This window comes from Cinclus cinclus, chromosome 13, assembly GCF_963662255.1.
Source record: "Cinclus cinclus chromosome 13, bCinCin1.1, whole genome shotgun sequence".
NCBI classification, from domain to species: domain Eukaryota; kingdom Metazoa; phylum Chordata; class Aves; order Passeriformes; family Cinclidae; genus Cinclus; species Cinclus cinclus.
The window spans coordinates 1770223-1790701 of record NC_085058.1 but is presented as its reverse complement, the minus strand read 5'-3'; the positions used below and the strand labels follow the sequence as shown (position 1 = coordinate 1790701).

The window sequence follows — 20479 nt, the reverse complement described above, 5'->3', positions numbered from 1 at the left end:
GGGTATCAAGTATGAGAAATGATGGCAGAAATCTAATATGGAATGGCCATCGTAGCTGGCTCTGGTTTAATCCTGAGATAAAAGGTGTCCTGAACAGAACCAGCAAAATTGCTATATTGTAAATAAGCCTTTAAAACAGAACTTCAGAGAAATTGCACAGCTAAAATTTATATGGCTGAAACTGATTAATATGATTTGCATTTATTATGGCCTGAATTCTCCAGAGATCTGGTGGTTTACCAATATCTGGGGATTTGGGGCTGGAATGTGCTCAGCGATGCACAGGACCAGGCCAGTGATGACCCTTCACATTGCCATAAGAAGAAACCTAGAATGCTTTTAGGAAGAGGATAAATTAATTTAGTCTCATAAATTCTGACTGCACTTAGCATTTACTTATATAAAAATAATAATTTTTAAAAGTGAAAGGTTTTCAGGAAGAAGTGTCCATATTACCCAGTTATCCTGCATTACATTTATTAGAAATACACCCACTCCAAATTGATGAGTTTCATTCTTACTTAAATGAAAGGATGACAGAAGTTTGTTTTGAAAACACTGCATTGGCTTCACTCCCTTTTATGCTCTGATGGTGGTTATTTTTGTGGTGTGTTCACCTGTCCTACTATGGCTGTGCAGTTAAAATTACTCATATGTTTATTTATTTAAAGGATTTAAAGGACTTCCTTACTTCAGTGTGACTTGGTGGATTCTAAAACCTTAGTTTTTTCAGGTAACTGGTGGGAGCTTAATAGAACATGGGGATAAATATTGTTCCCCTGCTCTGGAGGGTGATGTAGCAGCAGCTCTCCTCAGGTGCCAGTTGTCACCCAATACCAAGCTATTTGTTATTCTTGTTTCACACCTGAATGGTGTCGATTTGCCCACAGTGATAATCCCAGGCTTTGATCTGTACCTTCAGAAAGTGGTTATTTTTGTCACACAAGGTATTATTGCTCTGGTCTGACTTTAATGAGCTGTATGGATGAAGTCTGATATTAATCCACAGTGCCCCATGTGAAAGCTGAGAACGCTGAGAATCATCGTGCTCAGAGGTGCTCAAGTTCCTGTGAACAAATGTGTGCAACCATCGTGGGTGCTCTCCTGGCCCCACAGCCTGGGGCATGAATGTGCTTGTTGAACCCTACAGTTCTCTTCAAGTCAGGGTAATCACAGACATGATGAGAAAAGGGATGAGTGTCTGTGCAGGGGCTGCAAAGCTTTGTCTCCTTGCTTTGTGCCCAGCACAAGTATGAGCCCAGGGTCATGGCTGTCCTGCTGTGGCTGCACAGCAGCCTGGCTGCTCCTGGTGTGGTGTGGTGACCATCCCAGAGTGCAGTGGGACCTTCACTCTGCTGTCACTTTGGAGCAGTGACAGTTTGAAGATGTGCTGGACCACAGTCCCAGCTGCAGTGTTGAAGGAGGATGTAGAAGTGCAGTAACAGCTCTGGTTCATTTTGTGTGTTAGCAGTGCTGCGTCCCACTGGACAGACCTGAGATAGGCTCCTGGAGGTGCTGGGCTGTGCCTTTGGAAAGCAGGGATGTTCATCCCAAATCCCGTGGAAATAATTCATAAATTCTTTCTCAGTAGATGTCACAGGATCAGTACCCTGAGGCCTGGTAACAAAGCAGCGGTGCCATGCTCTGCTCTGAGGAAGTCCTTTCTTTTCTTGACATTTCAAACTCCAACCCACCTCTTTCTTGTGCAGTTTGAACCTAAGGACTGGATTTCTGGTTTTAAAAAGGAAATTAATGGTAAAGGTATTTTTAAGTGGGATTTAAAGTATTTTTGATGGATACATCTCTCTGAGGAGACAAAATTGAGCTGTGGGTTTATAAGCAGGACAGGGATGGTTTATTCTCACTGCAGCAGCTTGGTGGAGAATAACTCATGGCAGTGCACTCCTGCTCCAAGGGCACAGCCTCTGCAGATACCCTGAGAAGGTTTTCTTTTAAGCGCTTCTTGCTAAAACTAAATGGAAACTATTAAGGTCAGGGAAGATGGCTACAAAAGCTGTTAAAATTACTTTACAATGACTGTAGCACAATATGCATGGTTTGAACAACTTGGACAATTCTTTGAGGAAAACTGCTCAGGTGTGTTGGGGCTTAGCCAAGGTAGGCAGAGAAGCAAAGGGAAAGTCAACATTACCTTTAGAATTTGCTTAGAGGATAATGTTTCATTTCTTATGTCCAGTACTCATTCAATAGAGCTAGACCTACTAATTCAGTATTCATTTTGCATTCCTGTGATTTAAATTAGGTATTTCATTTATTCATTCAGATATATATTTCTAGGTTATACCATACAGCACTGCTTTCCAAAAACTAAATGGTCTTTTTCCAGGAAATTTCACTGAGATTTATTTTATTTGCAGCAGGCGCAGTATTTTCCTGAATCAATGAAAGAAAATATAGGTTGTTTTCTGGAAAATATAATTTTTTATAAAATACATAAATTTTATCAATACATTTTCTCTATATCTTTTATTAAAATCTTTGCCTATAAATTTTTTTAGCACTTCGCCTTTTACTTTGAATTTTAGGGGTACATACCAAAAGAGAAGGAATAACCACATCTGATTTGCCATAATAATATTCAAGGATAATTATCCTAATAAGCTGTGGTGACCTGTGCTTTATAATAAGTTTGGTATTTTGTAAGAAAACAGGTACAAGCCCTCAGTATTTTAAAAACTGTGTAAATACATTCTAATAACTGTCACTGAACTTCTTGTTTAGCATTTCTTCTGTGGAGAACTGAAATTTCGCCAGTATTTTGCCTATATTTAAATTTTTTAATGTGAGAGGAAAACTAATAGTCTTATTAATAAATGGTAACATTGTGAGTAGTTAATAGTAAAATACATTTGCATATATTTTAATGAGGGTTAAGATAAGTTTAGATTTTGATGAGGAATTAATATCAAATGTACTGAGTTCTATTGGTAGGGCAGGTTTCCTGTAGCTGTAAAAGGCAACTCCGAGGAGAGGGAGGATGTCAGCTTGGAGTTCATACTTGTTAGGTAACAATTCTTGAAAAGAAGGCCACAGTATTTATTGTTCTTCTTTCAATAATTTCCCCCCCTTTTTTAGAAAACACACAGTTTGTTCTCTCCAGTGTGAAATAATCTCTTTCCCAAGATTTATGTTAAAATTGGGCTTCACTTTCATAACCTTCAGTTAAATATTTACCACTGTTTTTTTCCTGGGAAGACAATCTATGATCTCCATCACATACTATACCATTAAATATTATTTCAATATTTTCTGCAGGAGCACCTGTCATTAAAGAAGTACATTGTGGACATTGTGATTGAGAGTTCTGTTCCTGTGGAGCCATTAAAAGATGGAGAGGAGAAGCAGAAAATTAAAAAGAAAGCCAAAAAGTTAAAGGCACGGATGAACTCCAGGTACTACAAATTTCATTCTACTTTTTTTTTTTCTCCAAGTTTTGTTCTAAACTTTACCTTCTGTCCTCTGGTATGAGTGCAGTGGAAGGCTAAAAAATGTAAAATTATTTGCTTTGAGAGTGTCTTGAAAATAACACTGATGAGCCTAATTTATGGCCACTTTCTCTGATTGAGTAAGAAAACTGAATATCGATCTGGAGCCCTTGGTTTCACCTGTTAAGAGCTTTTCTCATAATTGGATGCCAGTGCCCTGCCAAAACTGTAGCCTCTCCTAGCATACAATAGCATGTTTAAATTTGTGTAAACCATGCCTATTTTTCTTTCTAGCTATTGATTTTTAAATAAAGTATCAAAGAAAATCAATAGTAATCAACAAATAGAAGTCAGCCTTCTGTAGTGTCAGATCCCATGACTAAATTTAATCATTTTTTGTTGCCTGTCACAACAAGAAGAAAGTTAAAAATATCTTAAAGTGGGAAGTGAGTTGTCAGACGTGCAATTTATTCTTAGTCTAAAAAGTGACATCTGCAAATCTGTGTGAGTGCAGGACATCATTATATCATGAACTGGCAGTGTCACTCCTCATGGCTGAATGGTCCCCAGCTCAGGTTAATGCTCAGCTGAATATTATAGCTTATAATAATAATAATAATAATAATAATAATGCATTATTATTAATGCATTTCTTTCTAAAAATACTTCTCAACTAGGTAAGAGTCATTGTTACACATTTTCTCTGGCTTTTTAAGCAGGAAGAGTTTCAAAGAAGAGAAAAAAGCTTGCATGAGAGCTGCAGTAGAAGTGAGATGTTTTACTAACTCCTAGCAGGCACATCAGCCTTCACAACCACAACACTCTTACAGTATGTTATTGTTTCTGACTCCTCTCTTCTTTGATGAGCAGATCCACTAGCTGAATATCACTGCTGGAACTGGATAATGTTCTTCAGGTTTCTGCTTGCTCAGGATGCAGAGTTACTCATATGACCTGTTGATTTAATGCAGTTACTGGGTCCAGTTTTAATTATTTCTCCAAGGCTGCTTCTGTTGAATTTAGTCAAAGATTTGTCAGACCTTGGAATGTAAGTTGAAATAATAATTTATTGTTGGCACACATAGGAGAAAAACTTTTTCAGAACATTCTGAGTTTGTATGTGTCAGACTGCTGTGTGAGTCAGCATATTCGTCATCAAAAATTGTGATTAAAACAGTAATAAAAGGCCATCATTTTACAACAATGATGTACTATTGAAAAATACAGTGAAAGTTTCAAAATCTGAGTTCTGTTGAGGAGATATGAAGTTCGTTCATGTTCACTAAGCTTGGTTTTACTTTTAAAGGGTGACTAGAGTTTCCAATGGCTTTGCTGTTCTTGAAGATAACTCAGAATTAAATAGAAGATTTTTTGATGTTAACATACAAGACTTACTAATAAAAATGTCCAGTAGCAATATAAAGCAAGGTATTTTGATGTTGCTAATTCAGAGTTTTATAGGTGTTAACAGAGGATCTACACACCATGTTTTAGTGCGTATTTGCAGCTCTTCTCTAGGAAAATAAATAGTTACAATGAATGCCCTTACATCTCAGCACTTGAAACATCACATTCATTTCAGTTTCTAGGAAGCTGTGATATTTTAAACTGGAAAAAAAATAAGAACTGCAACCAAATAGGTTCCTGTTACACTCCTGAGTTTCCAGATCTTAAATCACTCTCGTGGTATCAAAGCAATGAAGGGCAGAGGTGAATGAGGGGACAAATGGTGATCAATGGGATATTAGACATGTTGAGAAGTTTCGTTAGTTTTATTAATTATATTTATAACCCTAAGCCATTTAACTGGTGCTATCAGTAACAGCTGATATATAGGTAAGTAAATTATCTCAGGTTATCATGTATGTGCTGCTAGCAGGAGGATATTTGGATACTCACCCAGGGAAGGCAAGGTTGGTGAAAGCTGAATGGAAGCATTGGAGTTCTGTTTAGCAGAGAGTTGGTCCAGGATTTGCAGGGGATTTAAAGCACTGCAGCCATGAACATTTAGTAACAGGGAATTGGGGTGCTAATTCAGGTTTGACTGACTTGTCCCTACAGAAGCTGAAATGTGTTGTTTCTGGCTAAGAAGGCAAAAGGTTAATAAAGGAATCTCACCTTCATGTTTAATGCTAAATTCAGCTGTGATTAATGGCTTTATTAATGACCTACAAATCAGAGCTGTGGTGATGTAACAACATTTGTGTGGAGCATAAGTTGGAATGCTGAAGCAGATGAAAGGACAATCTGAGTAGCTTTAGGAAACTTGAGCCTTTTGGGTAAACAGAAAAGACAAAGAAAAGTTTGATCTCTGAGGGAGATGTATCTGCATCACTGCAATGCCTGCATTGGTTTTGCTTTGTGTGTGTGTTAGAAATGGGTACAGGATTGTCACTGTGCCTTGCTCCAGGAAGGACTCGTGGTTTTCACCTGTTGGCACAGGCTGGCTGCAGTGAAAATAAGTAGTGGAAAGTCTTGTCTCCCTCTTCCTGCTTTTTAGCATATGGCCAGTGTAAACAATACTTTTAAGGGACTAAAGAGGTCATGTTTCTGTTTCAAGCAGCAAAGGAGTTGTTGGTGGAGGTGTTTCTGTGCTGTTTGCCTAACATTCATTATGTTACACTACAGTCAGTAGTTACATAAAAAATGCTACTATGCCTGCAAATGCAACCAATTATTTGTATGTTAATTGCAATCTCTCGTATGTACTAATCTGGTCTGCACTACGTATCTAAGTCATTAATATTTTATATAATAATATTGCTTTTGTATTTTTATCATAATATAGCATTATATAAAAATAGCATTATATCACTAATCATTTTGTAATAGGCAGTAGATTGCTACAGTCGCCTGTATCACCTGTGAAATTTTCTACCATTTGAAAAGTCAACTTAAATACACCTTTTGTGTACTGATGTTATTCTAAAGTAGTCATGTTAATCATAAATTGTTAATGGCCAATGGCCAGTAGTTAAGTACCAGTGGATTATGGATTATGACAGGGCAGCATTGACAGAATGCTATGCTTTACTGTGGAGTAGAAAAACCCAAAGGTTTGAGCTCCCTTGCTCTCTTAAATCCTGTACACTTTAGACAATAGTCAATAATAATGAATATTTTCTCCTCCAGGGCAAAGGAATATGAGAGCTTGATGGAAGCAAAAAATGCTGTGTCTGATTCCCCATTTAAAGCCAAGTAAGCATTTATCTCTCTATATTTCAGACATAACCTTTTCCCCCCTGTCTGTCACAGAAGTGCCTCTGAAATTTCTGGAGGAGCAGGTGTGGAGGGTTTCCGCTCAGTATGGGGCATGTTGCCATCCTGAGTTACAGATCAAAGGTATAAAAGAGGTATAAACTTTAATAAACGCAGGTTTTTTTTCTGAAGATACTGTAAATCTTAACCTGTGTAAGTTGCAATAGTAAAGAGAACATATACTGATCTTTTTCTTACCTGGAAACAAGAAGGTTCCAGACTTGTACTTCAAGACTGATGGGTGAAAATTCAGCCCTGGAATTCTGGGATTGGAAATCTATGTTTTACCACCATTTGGTCAGAAACAAGGGTTCTTGTGGTAGAAACACTGATGCTTTAAGGCTCTGATGTCTTAGAGTGACACTGAGCTTTATAAAGAATAGACCTTATTGTCAAGGATAAGGCACAGAAGAAAACAGCTGGATGGTAAGATTAAAACAAGATCTGTGATCATTGACAAATTCCTTCTGCTTAGTTCAAAAGTAAAAGTTGCACAGCTTTTGTTTTCTGATTCCATTGAAACCAGTTTGGAAAAGATGCAAAATATTTGGATTTCCAAAATTATTTTGATGAGGTCTGTTACCTAAGATTTTAAAACAAACTATACCTCTGTAGTTTAAGTGGAAAATAGTCAAGAAATTTAAAATAAGTGGAGTTTCTTCAGTCCTTGGCAGAACAGGGAGGTTACCAGTAGAGTTCTGCAGTTCTCTGATGGTCAGCATGTTCTTAAATGGAAAAAGAGGGCCAGCAGCGAGGGGACAGTGTGATGTTCTTGCAGAGATTCAGGACAGTAGGGACAAGAACTGGTGCTGAATGATAATTTTGAAGAGAGTGAGCGAGCAGGCAGTAAAATAGCAGGTGAAATCTTGTGTGTATTGAGTGCTGCCCAGTGGAGGGGGAAGACAGAACTCAATTATATCTTCACATAAAAAGTGTGACCTTGAATTTGCAGATGGCATAGGAAGTTCCTGGAAAATATCAGCTCAGTACTCAGCAGCTCATAAAAATCCTTCCGTAAAATGACTTAGAAACAAGCAAAAACAGAACAAAGAATGTCACCAGGTACAAATACCCAGGTCATTTACATCTTTTGAATGGGATGTGATGTTCTAGTTCTTTGTCTCTGAACAGATAAGGTGTAATTGCTGAAGGTTCAGAGATAGCAGAAAGGGAAATATGTAATGATTTCAGGTATATCTTATGTATTAGGAAATAAGTGAACTAGCACTACTGGAGAAAACTGTGATAATGGGAAGGAGTTCTTATGGGGTTATGTTGTAGAGGTCTGCAGTGTCACAAATGGCATGGAAAAGATGGATAGTGATTGCTTGCTGTCCTTCTTGGTACCAGAACGAGGGAGCACAGGGGGAAGCTGGAGCCAAGCCCTAGAGAAACCAAACCCAATGTTCTTAATGCAGCATGCAGGGAAATGTAGGGAACTCCCTGATGGGATTCACACAGGTGCTCACTGACAGCTTACCTGCATTCCTGCAGCTCTAGGAAAGCACAGTCAGCCCAAGAGACTCCTAAGCCAAAACTGGGAAAACAAACTGATTAATAGAGAGGATTATGCAGCCTGACCTGTTCTTAGTGTTCCTGAGACATCCATTCCCAGTGGGCAGATGGTGTGTGTGCCTTACTGGTAGCTGGGCTTAGGGGGTCTCTAGCATCAGTCAAGGGGCTGGGAGGGTCTCAGAAGCTGGGATCAAAAACCCTCATCTGAAAATTGGAACAGCTTTCCAGACTGGGGATATTTGTCTTCAGACCTGTACCACATCCTGTATATTTTGTGGTTGTTCCCATCACTCAGACTGCATTTTGTACGAGTTGCTGGTGGTTAAGCAGTTCAGATCCTTGCAGTTAGACCTCTTTGAGGTACTTGCAACTAACCTGCATGCAAGTATCTTTTGCATAGGCCTTTCAAAAGCTTGGAAACTGCTGCTGAATCTTAGGTGTATTTTAAAATAATAAAAATCCATCACTGAGGTTTGACCCAAGAAAATGACCCATCTCCAGCAGATGGCACACTGCATAAACACATGGGCAGGGCTCAGCTTCATTTCTTGGTCATCAGCACTTCCGTTTGCAAGATTAATTTCATGGTATTTTGACACTTCCAGATTTGTAGCTTTTCTGTTTTGGTTTTCCTTGCTGCTAGAAAATAAAAAATTAGGTTCCAGTCATCAGAAAGTAGAAATGCATGCATTTGACTCTGAAGATATTAATGAGCTCTAGTGTCTCAGTGTTAAATTCTGAGGTTATTAGTGATGGAACTTGGTCAGTTCTGTCTCAAATGTAGTGCAAGAGAAACTCAGGTTTTGATTTTTTTAAAAATGTTTTCAAATCTTTTGACTGATCCTGAATTTGCAGTTTTCATTTCCCTTTATGTAATTAATTGTTCATTTGCTTTGAGGCAGAATCTTCTGTTCCATCTGCTCTTTTAGTTTCTTCCTTTATTGCCTCCATTAGGCCCATATCCTTTTAGGTGTGAACTAGTGAAGGCCACTGTGTAACTCCCTTCCATCCCAGATCTGGGCAGTCTTTTTGCAGTCTTCATGTAGAAATCTAGAGATCTATCAGCTGCTTACATCTAAAATTTTAAAATGTAGTTTCATGTATCATACTTACTGTTATTTCCAAAATTACATAGCTTTTTACCTGCTATGAAGGGTTAAATATTTGTGGGCTTCTTTGAAATCAAGGGGGTGAAAATGGGAGCTCAAGTCTGAACTGGCTTTTAAAGTAGAGGAGTGTCTGTGAGTCCACCAGAAGCCCATTTATTTATCTTAAAATGTGTTTACTTTGCACAATGCATATTACAAAATGGAAGAAGAATAAGGAGGTATTCTCTCTTTCTGTAAGAAAAAGGATGAGAGAGCAAGAAATTTTTTGAGGCAAGAGATTTAGCTCAGACTGTATCTGTTTACATGGCAAAGCCTAGTCTTAATATAGAGAAAAATAATAGCAAAACACAGAACTAAATACAGACTCCAACTTAACCAAGGCCAGCAGGAAGGGGAGCCAGCACAAAGAAACAAACAGTAGTAGGTCTGCAGCATTATTACCTTGGGAAGCTGTGCAAGCAGCTTAGTGGGCTGTGGAGCTTAAAAATTGAGAAGTTCCTTTTAAAATGCTATTTAAAATGGGACACAATTGGTCGGTTTATTTGTTTTTTTAACAGAAGCAATGTGTTTTAGAATTAAATAAAGCTATCTTTCTTTTATGCTTCCTTGCTTATGCCACATTTCTTTATCTGCTCCTGTACCCCCAAACTGAGAGTGTCTTCACAAACAACCAGAACCACTTATGGAATGCAACTTCTTATCTGATTTTAGTTCTTAGTCATGTTGTCAGTTGTTACAGAAGAAAGACAGAAACCAGAGGTAGTCTTTGGCAGGTAAAAAGCCTTTTTAGATCACCTTTAAGATTAGGCCACTTTAATATTATGAGACCACTGATTTACTGATGCAACTGATACAGACTTTCAGTGGTTCTTATTAGTTAAAGGTTTGCAGATTTATAAAAGCTTTTGCACTAAGGAAGCACTGATCCAAGTGCTTTCTAAGCTTTACACTGGTACTACACTAATAGCAATAAGCAGACAGGCTTCATCCTGCTGTGATAGACAGCGTGTATCCTTTTTTAGCACTGATTCATGGCTGTGATTGTAAATGGTTCTGAGGAGTTCTTTCTTACAAGTGACTTCCAAAAGATGGCTGGGACAGTTGGGTTTTTTAGTATCTGTTTAAAAAAATGGCGTGCATTAGGGAGAAGGGTGGGATAATTCCAAATATTGCCTTGTTTGGTAGGTATTTTGGTCTCTGAATTTTGTCATGTGCCTGGGGTACATTGAAGGAACGGACTGAGGACATTGTCACCCAGAGCAGCCAGATGTTGCTCCCTGCCTTTCTTAAGTGCATTTTCTGGTTGGTCCCTTGTGGCACTTAGGTAATTTTGTAAGTGCTGTTGGGCTTTTGGAGGGTTTGTAGTATTAATTCATATTCTCTGGGGACTGATCTGAGTCATTATTTAGTGTCCAGTGTACTAGGAGAACGTGGCAAAAGGTGTGTCAGGTGTCCAGCAAAAGGTGTGTCAGGTGTCCATCAGAACACATTTTGGAAAGGGAAGAAAAACATTTTCACAAAGTTAGAGGGTTATTTGCATCTATTTAGTATCTCCTAATGCAAGGGCAAGCCATGTATTTCACTGTTAAATATCCAGGTAGCAAAGTATAATTTGTCATCCTTCAATATAACAGGGCAACTAAAGTAAAGAAAGACTGCCTTGTGCCTGAAGGGAATTAGCAGGTTTGCAGGGGAAAAGTTAATCCCTTGGTCTAATATTTTATCTAGTCTCTCCTCACATAGCAAGGAATTGTTTTAATGTATTTTTTTTATTTATTTTTTTTTTTTTAACTGTAAAGGGATACTTCTGATAGTATGGAAATTGGAACCACTGTTATCCTGGAAAAAGACTGCAGCACAAAAAGAAGAGGTAGCAAAAGAAATATTATTTATTGTAAGAGTCTGCTGCAGAGAAGGTGGGAATGTAGCGTGAAGTTCTTTCAGAAGCCCAAAGCTAAATGTCTGTACTGACACAGTATGTTCTTTCTTTCATTATGATATATCAGTGTACTCACAAAATGAACTCATTTTGTAGATTTTCCTGCAGTAGTAGGCTTAGAGTACAGTTAGGCCAGTTATAAAATATTAGACCAAAATACTGATTGCTGAGGGAAAAAACAGGCAATCTCTGAAACTAGAAGCCAGAGTGTAAATAAAATAAAATTCAGGTAAACTTTAAAATAAGATAAACACCAGGGCTATGATTGGGCAGGCAATGGATTTCCTCTTCAGAGAATGGCTAAAACATTCTCATGGGAATGCAAATAAATATATTCAGAAAATAGTATTTCTAGGGATTGTTCATCATGTTTCTGATGTCCATTTCAAGGTGTATGAAGCTGCAGCTGGTTTGTGTCTGGCAGTGTTGGGAGGTGTGTCCATCTGTGGGATGTGTTCCTATGGCACGACCCCAGCAGCCAGAGGGTGCCCCGTGTGCCAGACATGGATTGTAGTGCAGGGGTGGCACTGGGGGCATGGATTGTAGTGCAGGGGTGGCACTGGGGGCATGGATTGTAGTGCAGGGGTGGCACTGGGGGCATGGATTGTAGTGCAGGGGTGGCACTGCGGATAAGGATTGTAGTGCAGGGGTGGCACTGGGGGCATGGACTGTAGTTCAGGGGTGGCACTGCGGATAAGGATTGTAGTGCAGTGGTGGCACTGGGGGCAAGGATTGTAGTGCAGAGATGGCACTGGGGACAAGGATTGTAGTGCAGGGGTGGCACTGGGGACACAGGGAACATGGCATCTGTTTAAATCTGCAAGTGCTGGATACATTGATTCTACTATTTCAAGGCTTTTTGGCTTTTTCTGGAAAGGAAATGTGGCCTAGAAATAGTGACAGATCTTTTTCCTTTTCCCATAAAATATATTAAAAGTGCTAAAAATATTTACCATGTTAGAACCCTTTGATAGGAGTATCCCTTGTTTTCCCATTTGCATTGCGGAAAGATCACATACTGTATTTGTATTTGCTGAACACACAATTTATTGGTTTACATTATGGGAATGTTCCAAGACAAATCAGGGCCTTATGTCCTTCTGATATTTCTTCTACATTCTGAATGATCCCTTTCTGAGTATTACTAAAACCTTAATAAGTGAGATGTAAATAAGGGAAAAAACATTAACATTCTCTTTTATCCTGCGCAGTAAAGTTTCAGTCATTTATCACTCCTGTATGGCTTAGTAAGCATTGGAGGAGTGAAAACTGGGGTACAGAAGGAAGACTGATTAATTGTCTTGAAATGTTTGAATTTGGATTCAATGGTATTTCCAGAGTGCCTGGATCAGGTGTGGATGCCATGTCCCAGTAATCCCCAGTGCATACCAAGAGTGTGCCAGAAGTCCAGTGTGTACAAAGAGCTCTCTCTTTCTAAACCCATTCATAGCAATGGCAAATTTTGCATCCAAGCACAAGTCTTCTTGCATAGATTTCTACTCCTTTGAAACAGTCCAAAAAATATTCTTATTTCTCTGTCATGGCCAAGAAGTCAGTATTACGGATATTTAAATAATTTCTTCAAGTTTCACTGGGTGGGAGGAGGCAGTTTTTATTTCCGCTCTCCTCCCCATGTGATCACACGGCATCTGTTGACTGGTTTTGGCAGGAGACTCACCATGCAGCAGGATATGAGGATGTGAGAGGTAATTCTTTAATGTGGCAGAATTGGAAATTCATTCTTTCAGGTTCTTACTTTGTGATGCTGAACACACGCTTAGAAAGCCTTAATTTTGGTAAAAGTGTCCAGAAAGACTTTTAGAAGAAATGGAAAGCTGGAAGCTTTTCCTGGAGAGTTAGTAGTGTACGGGTTGTTTTGAACATGAGGACAGAAACTGAATGTGATGTTTAACTTAGGGAGCATCTTGAGAGACTGAATAGAGAGACACTTATGTGAGTTGTGTCTGCTGAAGGCTCAGTGTAGTATGATCATGTTCTCTTTCAGTCGTTGTGAGCAGTGTTTTGATAAACCTTACACATTTTGTATGTTGATGCCTGATGGAGATTAGGGAGGTGCCTTTCTTCAGCCTCTGTGGTTAATCCTGGTGGAATTCCATTCCTGTGATGTTAAATGAAGCAAATGGAAACCTGTCTTGCTGTCTTTTGTCAGATGAAGTTACAGCATAGGGTGGTGGGCTTTATATATGCTTTAATAATGGGATTTGGGTAGATATACCAAAGAAATAAAGTATTTTCTGCTTAATGTGCTAGGATATTGCCAAGGTAATAGTCATTCTAAATCCTACTCTGTGAGAATAGTCTGCTTGTGGATTGCAGCAGTTCTGCTTCTCATTGGTACTGTGGTCTTTGATTTACTGTCCAAGTCCTGCAGATATTTGGGCTTTGGCTTTTAATTTTGTTTCCCATTTTAGCTTCTGGCTTATGGAGATAGACAGAGGTTTCCTCTAACCTCATTTTCCACAGAGGAAATGGCAGTGCAAAAAAACCTCATCAGGATGTAATCTCCTTTTATTTTTCTTGTCATAGAAAAATCCTGGTTGTATATTAGTAGGCTCAGCTGACCAGATGATAAGAAGTCCAAGACTCAAAATTCCACAAATCATTTTTATTTGTACTTCAAGAACATATATCTATCTTCAGCATGTCTTGAAAGGTTTTAACAAAGATCCTAATTTTTTTCAAAGAGAAGACACAGAGTACCTGTTGTCTCTTGATTAAGTGGAAACTCTATTTTCCCCCAAATTAATATTGCTGATATGGGAGATTTTTTTTTTAATATAGTGTGACTATTGTGGTACATTCTCCAGCCATTCCATCTCCTGCCTCACTTCTAGAAGACTGGTTAATGTCATCTTTTTCTTTTCCAATACTCTGGTCAGTCTGAATACCTTCTGGCCCTTTTACATCTCCCATTTTATGATGAGCATTATCACCCTTCCCCTTTTTCCTTCCTGCAGACTCCTGTGTGTAGGCTTCCAGTGTCTGCCACTTCTGCTGTTCAGTTACAGCTTTGTCCCAGTTTAGTGCAGATTGCCCAGGAGATGAAACCAAAGGTCCAGCAAGCCCTGAGCCTTGTCACTCGGAGTAGCCAGGAGGGGACACTGAGGCAGTGTAACCAAATCAAGCCATGGCAAGTACAGAGTGACACCTTCTGCTCACTGCTCTGTCTCCAGTTTAGGGGCTCTGGCAGCCTTGTCTCCTATTCTTCAGCCTTGCTGCTCCCAAGTCTCCACCTGCCCGGTCAAGGCACAGAAGGATAAACTCTTGAGTGTGTTTTGACTGCTGTATTTTGGACCTTAGGGTGAGAGAATTGTGCCCTGCACTGTGTATTTCCCCTCACTGCCCAGCAGGAGAGCACAGGCAAAGAGCCCAGGTGCAGATGTGAAAACTGAAGTGAAACCTAGCCCATGTGTGTCTGCATTGCTCCCACCTCTACATTTTGGTTTCATTACTGACCCTTGTTAATCAAATGCCCTTTCTGAGTAGGCTGCAAAGCCACTACTTTCTCTTAGTCAAATAGCACTGAAGAGCTATTTCTTTTATGATACCTATAAGAAATCAGCCAAGTGGTCCTGCTGTTCCATTTCCCTTACTCATCTTAAATCAGGTGAAACCATTTGAAAATGAGGATGGCAAAAACTAGCAGGATAAGATGTGGGAGGGAAATAGGAAACAACAGAAACAAATGTAGCTAATAAAAGCACCTTCATGGGTGTACTGTTCATTCTATGTCTGTGCTGTTTCCTTGGAAAAGTAGAGAGTGAAATGTCACTCCAAGCTGACTGTATCTCCTTGGATGTTTAGCTTCCTGTTCAGAATGGATGATATTAATATTTGACATAGATTTTCATGATTCCTTCATTGTTACCAGAGGTTCATTACAAAGATGTACGTTAATAAGGAAGTTTTTGCTTTAATTGCTCTTTGTTTTCTGTTTTCTGTTGAAGGTTACAGCGATTAGCAAAAGACCTTCTGAAGCACCTCCAAATGCAGGATAGCTGTTCCTTGGGGAACAGCAAAGTTCCTGGTCTGGACAGGACATTAGGAGAGATCTCTCGGATTCTGGAAAAAGAGGTATTGTGACTTATGATTGCCCTATAAATTGGTTTGCCCTCAAGTCTCACCAGTTTGGATTTGGGAATTTTTAATGTGAGATATTGACAAATAAATTACCTCCATGTAACAAGCAGTGTCTGCTATACACTTTTCACTTTTTTCCTCTGTATTTTTTTGAGAGTTGTTTTTAACCTGGATCATTGCAGTCATCTAGTTTGTAGTGCTTACTCACAAACAGCTTTTACAATAAGGGGCCAAACAACTGGCAGAAAACAGGAAATAATTGGATCCAGGTTTGCTGGAGCACCAATCTGTTGAGTTTTGCCAGAGTTCAACAAAATCAGTGGGTCTTTGCTGGAGGAGGGAGGTATGATGTGCATGTATGTGGGGTATTTCTAGGTTTTTAACTTTTCCAAAGTGATATGATTGTAGAATATGTTTTGCTTTATGTTAAATGTTGGATTTTTTCTTTTTATTGATAGCACTGCATTTGCATCTTTTTTTCCTATTTCCTCATGGTCAGTCTGCTGCCACAGTGCTTTGTGACTTGTAATGTGGTGTTTTGTTCCATTAGGACCACAGTACTTGAGTTTTCAGCTGGAACATTCTGTTCTCCCTTCAACTACCAGAAAATGCTTCTCTTTCTTATCTGTAATCAACACATAATGAAAATTAGTTCTGGAAGAAACCAAATTAATGAAATCTGAGGAGAGGCTTGCATCATTGTGGTTCAGAGTTGATGTTTGCGAAAATGAGTGCTCTGCTTGATGCTTTTCACAGCTTAGTGCGTGTGGAGAACACAGTTGTTAATGTTACATGCTTTTAAACACTGGAGGCTGCCTGGGATTCACAGGTTCCTCATGTGTGTTCTGGTGGTTCCTTGGAGCTGCTCATCCAGCTAATAGTGTGTTTGAAAGAGTTGTGGCATTTTCAAATTTTGCTGTTTCCATTAATTATTGAAAAATTCATTTTTTATTGATTTCAAAATACAGAAATCATGTTGTTGCCTGACTGCTATGAAAAGGTAAATCTGTTTGGAAGTTATCTAAATAATCCTTGGAAACTCTTTGGAATGTGGAGTGTATCCAGCCTTTTACTAGTCATCTGCTGAGATTTTTTAAAATGAGATGGGAACTACAGCTGAGTGTTACTCATGAATTGTTGACATGGTTTTGCTAATTATTGAGACTGCAGTGGGGAATTAAAATCTCAATTTGACAGTGTTGATAGACATGGGTTATTTTGTTGTTGATCTGGGGTTTTACCCCACAAAGCATTACTGAAGCACTGGAGAAGTATTTTTCTCTGAGTGTCCTGATCGGTAAGGTCAGGAAGGATTGATTTCAGTAGCTGTTACTGTGTTTACAGCACAGATCATACATGGCCATTTGCAGCAGGGGATGGGAATTCTCTTGTTAACCTGGAGTGAGAAATCAGCAGACACATCTTACATGTCAGTGGACACTGAAAAGAGCCCTGATGGTGTCAGTCATGGACTGAGAGGAGGAGACTAACACTGTTAATTGAATTTCCCTGGAGAGCATAAAAATATATCCTAATGTGGGGGGAGGGAGGGGGGAGTGGGAACCACACAAGCTGTCAGTGTGTGTGAGCTGATAACATTGATTTACCCTTGCTAATGGCCTGGCTTGAATAAAGAATTGCCCTGAGGGAGGACAGGGTTTGCTACAATAGATCTTTGCCACTTACTAGAAATTCTTCTTACTCACAAAAAGTCCTGCAAAACTATTACAAAATATAATTGATTCAAAGCCCCTCTTTTCATTCATACTGTGAAACACTGGAATTTTCTTTTGTTAATAGTTTACACTGCCTGAAAAAATTAAGTATTCAGGCTCACCAGGGGAAAAAAAAAAGGATTGGTTTTGCAGATCATGAATTTATGCTGAGCTGGTGTTGGTAATAGTAAATAAGAAAAATATATACCATTAAATTTCTCAACAGAATGAAGGGTTATTCAGCTCATTAGAAATTTCCATGACTGTACTAAAACAGCCTGAAAGGGTGGGGTGTAATATTGATGCAAACTTGAATCACAAAAAAAGCCATACACAAAAGATTTGCAGTCCTGTCTCAATGGGATTTGCCTCCAGGTACAATCAGATCACACTAACAATTTCTGTTTGGACTTGGCCTTCATCTGATGTGTTCCCCTGTACTAAATAAGGCTTTTTCTCACTTCTTAACCTCTTTCATAGTGTGAGAACATCCTAGGGTGCTGCATGCCTGCATGGTTATTGTAGTCACCCTTCCTCTTGTTTCTGCCTTCCTGCTCTGCTGGACACAGCCTGTTCTGCACCTGGGCCAAGTGATTCCACTAATACAGCAAGAAGTGCTTGTTTAATGCAAACTGAAAGGTTTACATATTTTCTAGATACTCAGATTTGAGAAATCTCTCTCAGGCAAAGATGCAGCTTAACCAGTTTCGGAGTCCTGGCTGTTTATTGCAGCACCTTCTCTGCTCTTCATTCACTGCTGCTGGATTCCTGTGCAACACAGCATATTTTGAGTGCTCACAAATGAAAGAGATGTGCTTTGCTTTGCTTCAGGTGGTGGTTAGATCTCCAGACACTTCTTGATATGACCCCACTGGCTTGGTTGGATGAAGCTCTGCAAAAAGTCAGAACTTTGTATCCAGTGCTGGAAAAGGATTTGCCAAGAATAAGCAAATTGAAGTGCAGTTTTGAGGATCTGACTTGGGGCATGGCCATTAGCTGCATGAGACATGTGGTTGACGTGTCTTTAAATTAAATATGCATAAGAGGTACTCTGAAGTCATGAACCACCACGTGGTTCCAGTTTCAAATGGGCTCGTGCCCCTCAGGCCACGTTGGTAGGAGGCAAGGAGCACAAATCCCAATGTTGTGTATCTGGGGTGCTGTCCCCCAGGTGTGTCCAGCAGGTACTGCTGCTGCTTTGTGTGTGCTCTGGATTATTGGAAGGCAGTCCTTGGGTTTGTGTATCTCATCCTTTCTGGCAGAAATCCTGGAAGGAAGCTGTATTCACTTTCACCTCTGCTTTGTTTAAAGGTCCATTAAGAAAACAAACACATGCACAGCCACAACAGCAGAATTTGTGCAAATGTCATCAGAAAGCCCTGGCCTGAGGTTGGCGGATGTGTATGGGACTCTTCAAGCTCTTAATAAGATCTGATAACCCTCAGTTTAAGATCTGCTATGAATGGGCCTTTGATGCTAAAAGAAAATCTCTTACAGAAGGCAGAGCTGATGTTTGAAGTGGCAGGGCTGGAGCACTTGTCCTGCCACGTTTCTTTTGATTCTATGCATGTTCATTCTTTGATCGACTGAATTTTACACATCCATCACCCAGAGCAACTGTGTGTTTCAGATGTGTGAAAAATCCCAAAGTAACTGCAGGAGTCTGCCTGGAGCACTAGCACAGAAATGTCCTCTAATGGGGAGCTCTTAGGAGCCAGGGTATTGAGGGCAGTATATCCTGTTAATATGACTGCAGCTGCAGTTTTAACTTGTTTAGGCTTATATCTGTTTCCCTGTCATGTAAAGAGGTGAGATTTACTGATTAAAAACTTGCTGATTAAAAACCTACTGATTAAAAAATGTCTGCTGCATAGACATTAGGCCCTAAGCTACTGAAGTCCATACATTTCTGAGGTTGTGACTCTGACCTGGGTCAGAGGTTGCTGCCTCTGGGATGGTCATCCTTACACTTGCTGACAGAACATCCCTTCCCTAAAGTTCTTCCTAAAATTTGTTTATAGAGGGTTGGGTTTGCCTTCAGGTTTTAAAAGTCCTACTTCTAAACACTGGAAGTGTGTGGTTTTGGCTAGGTGTGTGCTGGGCAGGGTTGGCAGACACTCACTCTGAGGGACATGCAGGGTGTTGCCATTGTAAGGATGGTGACAGCAGCTGAGGGCAGTGGCCTTTTCACCTGGGTCAGCTGCAGCTGAAACACTGCAGTTAAATCACTCCAGTTCAATTTGTACAACACTCACATGTGGCATTTAGACAAGCCCTTAACGTGTCTCTTGTCCATCTGACTGGGAATGTGGTGCACAGATTCAGTAGGATTCTGAGGGAACCTCATGTTTTTTGAAATTCAGGGGTGACAATTGATCTGCTTAATTGGAATTGCTTTTATATGATGCTTCTTCCTGATCACTGGTTTGAAAAAGATGACCACCACAGCACAAGTGATAAGGTTCTTGTAACTAAGTGGTTTGGCTGAAGCTCCTCCAGCTCTGCTGCTGAAGAGAGGGCAGCAGCAGCAGGAGGCAGATTTGATCCCTGGCCCAGCACAAACAGTACAGCTGAGACTCCCACATACTCACAAAGTCCTACAAACAAGTTTTCACTGCTTCTGTTCATAAAACTTACTATGATTTTGGCTAGGTTTGAGGATTTGTGTTCCTGATCTTCCTTCAGGCCCTCTAGGTGCTGTAAAAATCTCAGTAAATAATAGAGAATGCAAAATAAATAGTTAAACTCAGGAATTAAAATGGAAACACAAAATTAAACAGGAGGCTTTTAATAAATTGGGCCACAGTGCTTACAGTTACTTACCAGCTCTCCATGCAAATCTAGAAGTAGCTGCCTTTCAATAGGCTAATTTTAAGTATGGTTATTTACATTACTAATTCAATGTAATATTCTTAGTGGAAACAGATTTCAGGGGGAAAGTATACTTCCTTAAAGAAGGGTATCATTTTGTAACTGAAAAATGTGTGAATATGAGCTAGTAATCGACTGCAGTGGTTTAATCCTTTTTCTGAAAAAAGGGTCTCAATGCTCATGATCTCTAAAACATGCTCTCTCAGTGACCATTAATGGTTTGTTTTGTGTCAGACAATGTTTTGGGGTTTGGGATTTTTAGAGAGATTTTTCAGCCTCCTGTTTGAGCAGTGGTGATGTCAGTTATTTACATTTCAGTAAAATGTTTGTCGTAGCTTTCAAATACATGGGGACTGTAGACAGACAGTGTTTATCCCATTGTAAAGACTGTCAGAAATGGCTGGCTCTAACAACACACTCAGGCCCTGTATTTATGTTTTATTCTCTAAACTGTTGGGCCCAATTGCGGATTGTGACCATAGCCAGGATGAAGAGGGACAGTCCCCCCCAATAATACAAACACTT

The 20479-nt window shown here is 39.6% G+C and overlaps 1 protein-coding gene across 2 annotated transcripts in view; it reads left to right on the top strand.

The window, feature by feature from the left end:
• SCAPER (S-phase cyclin A associated protein in the ER) overlaps positions 1–20479 on the top strand; it is a 112356-nt gene that overhangs the window by 31431 nt on the left and 60446 nt on the right. For both annotated transcript variants that reach the window (XM_062501244.1, XM_062501243.1), the window contains exons 16-18: positions 3277–3413; positions 6579–6644; positions 15236–15362. In XM_062501244.1, the coding sequence (XP_062357228.1) occupies positions 3277–3413; positions 6579–6644; positions 15236–15362 (330 nt within the window). The remainder of the gene's footprint in view (positions 1–3276; positions 3414–6578; positions 6645–15235; positions 15363–20479) is intronic.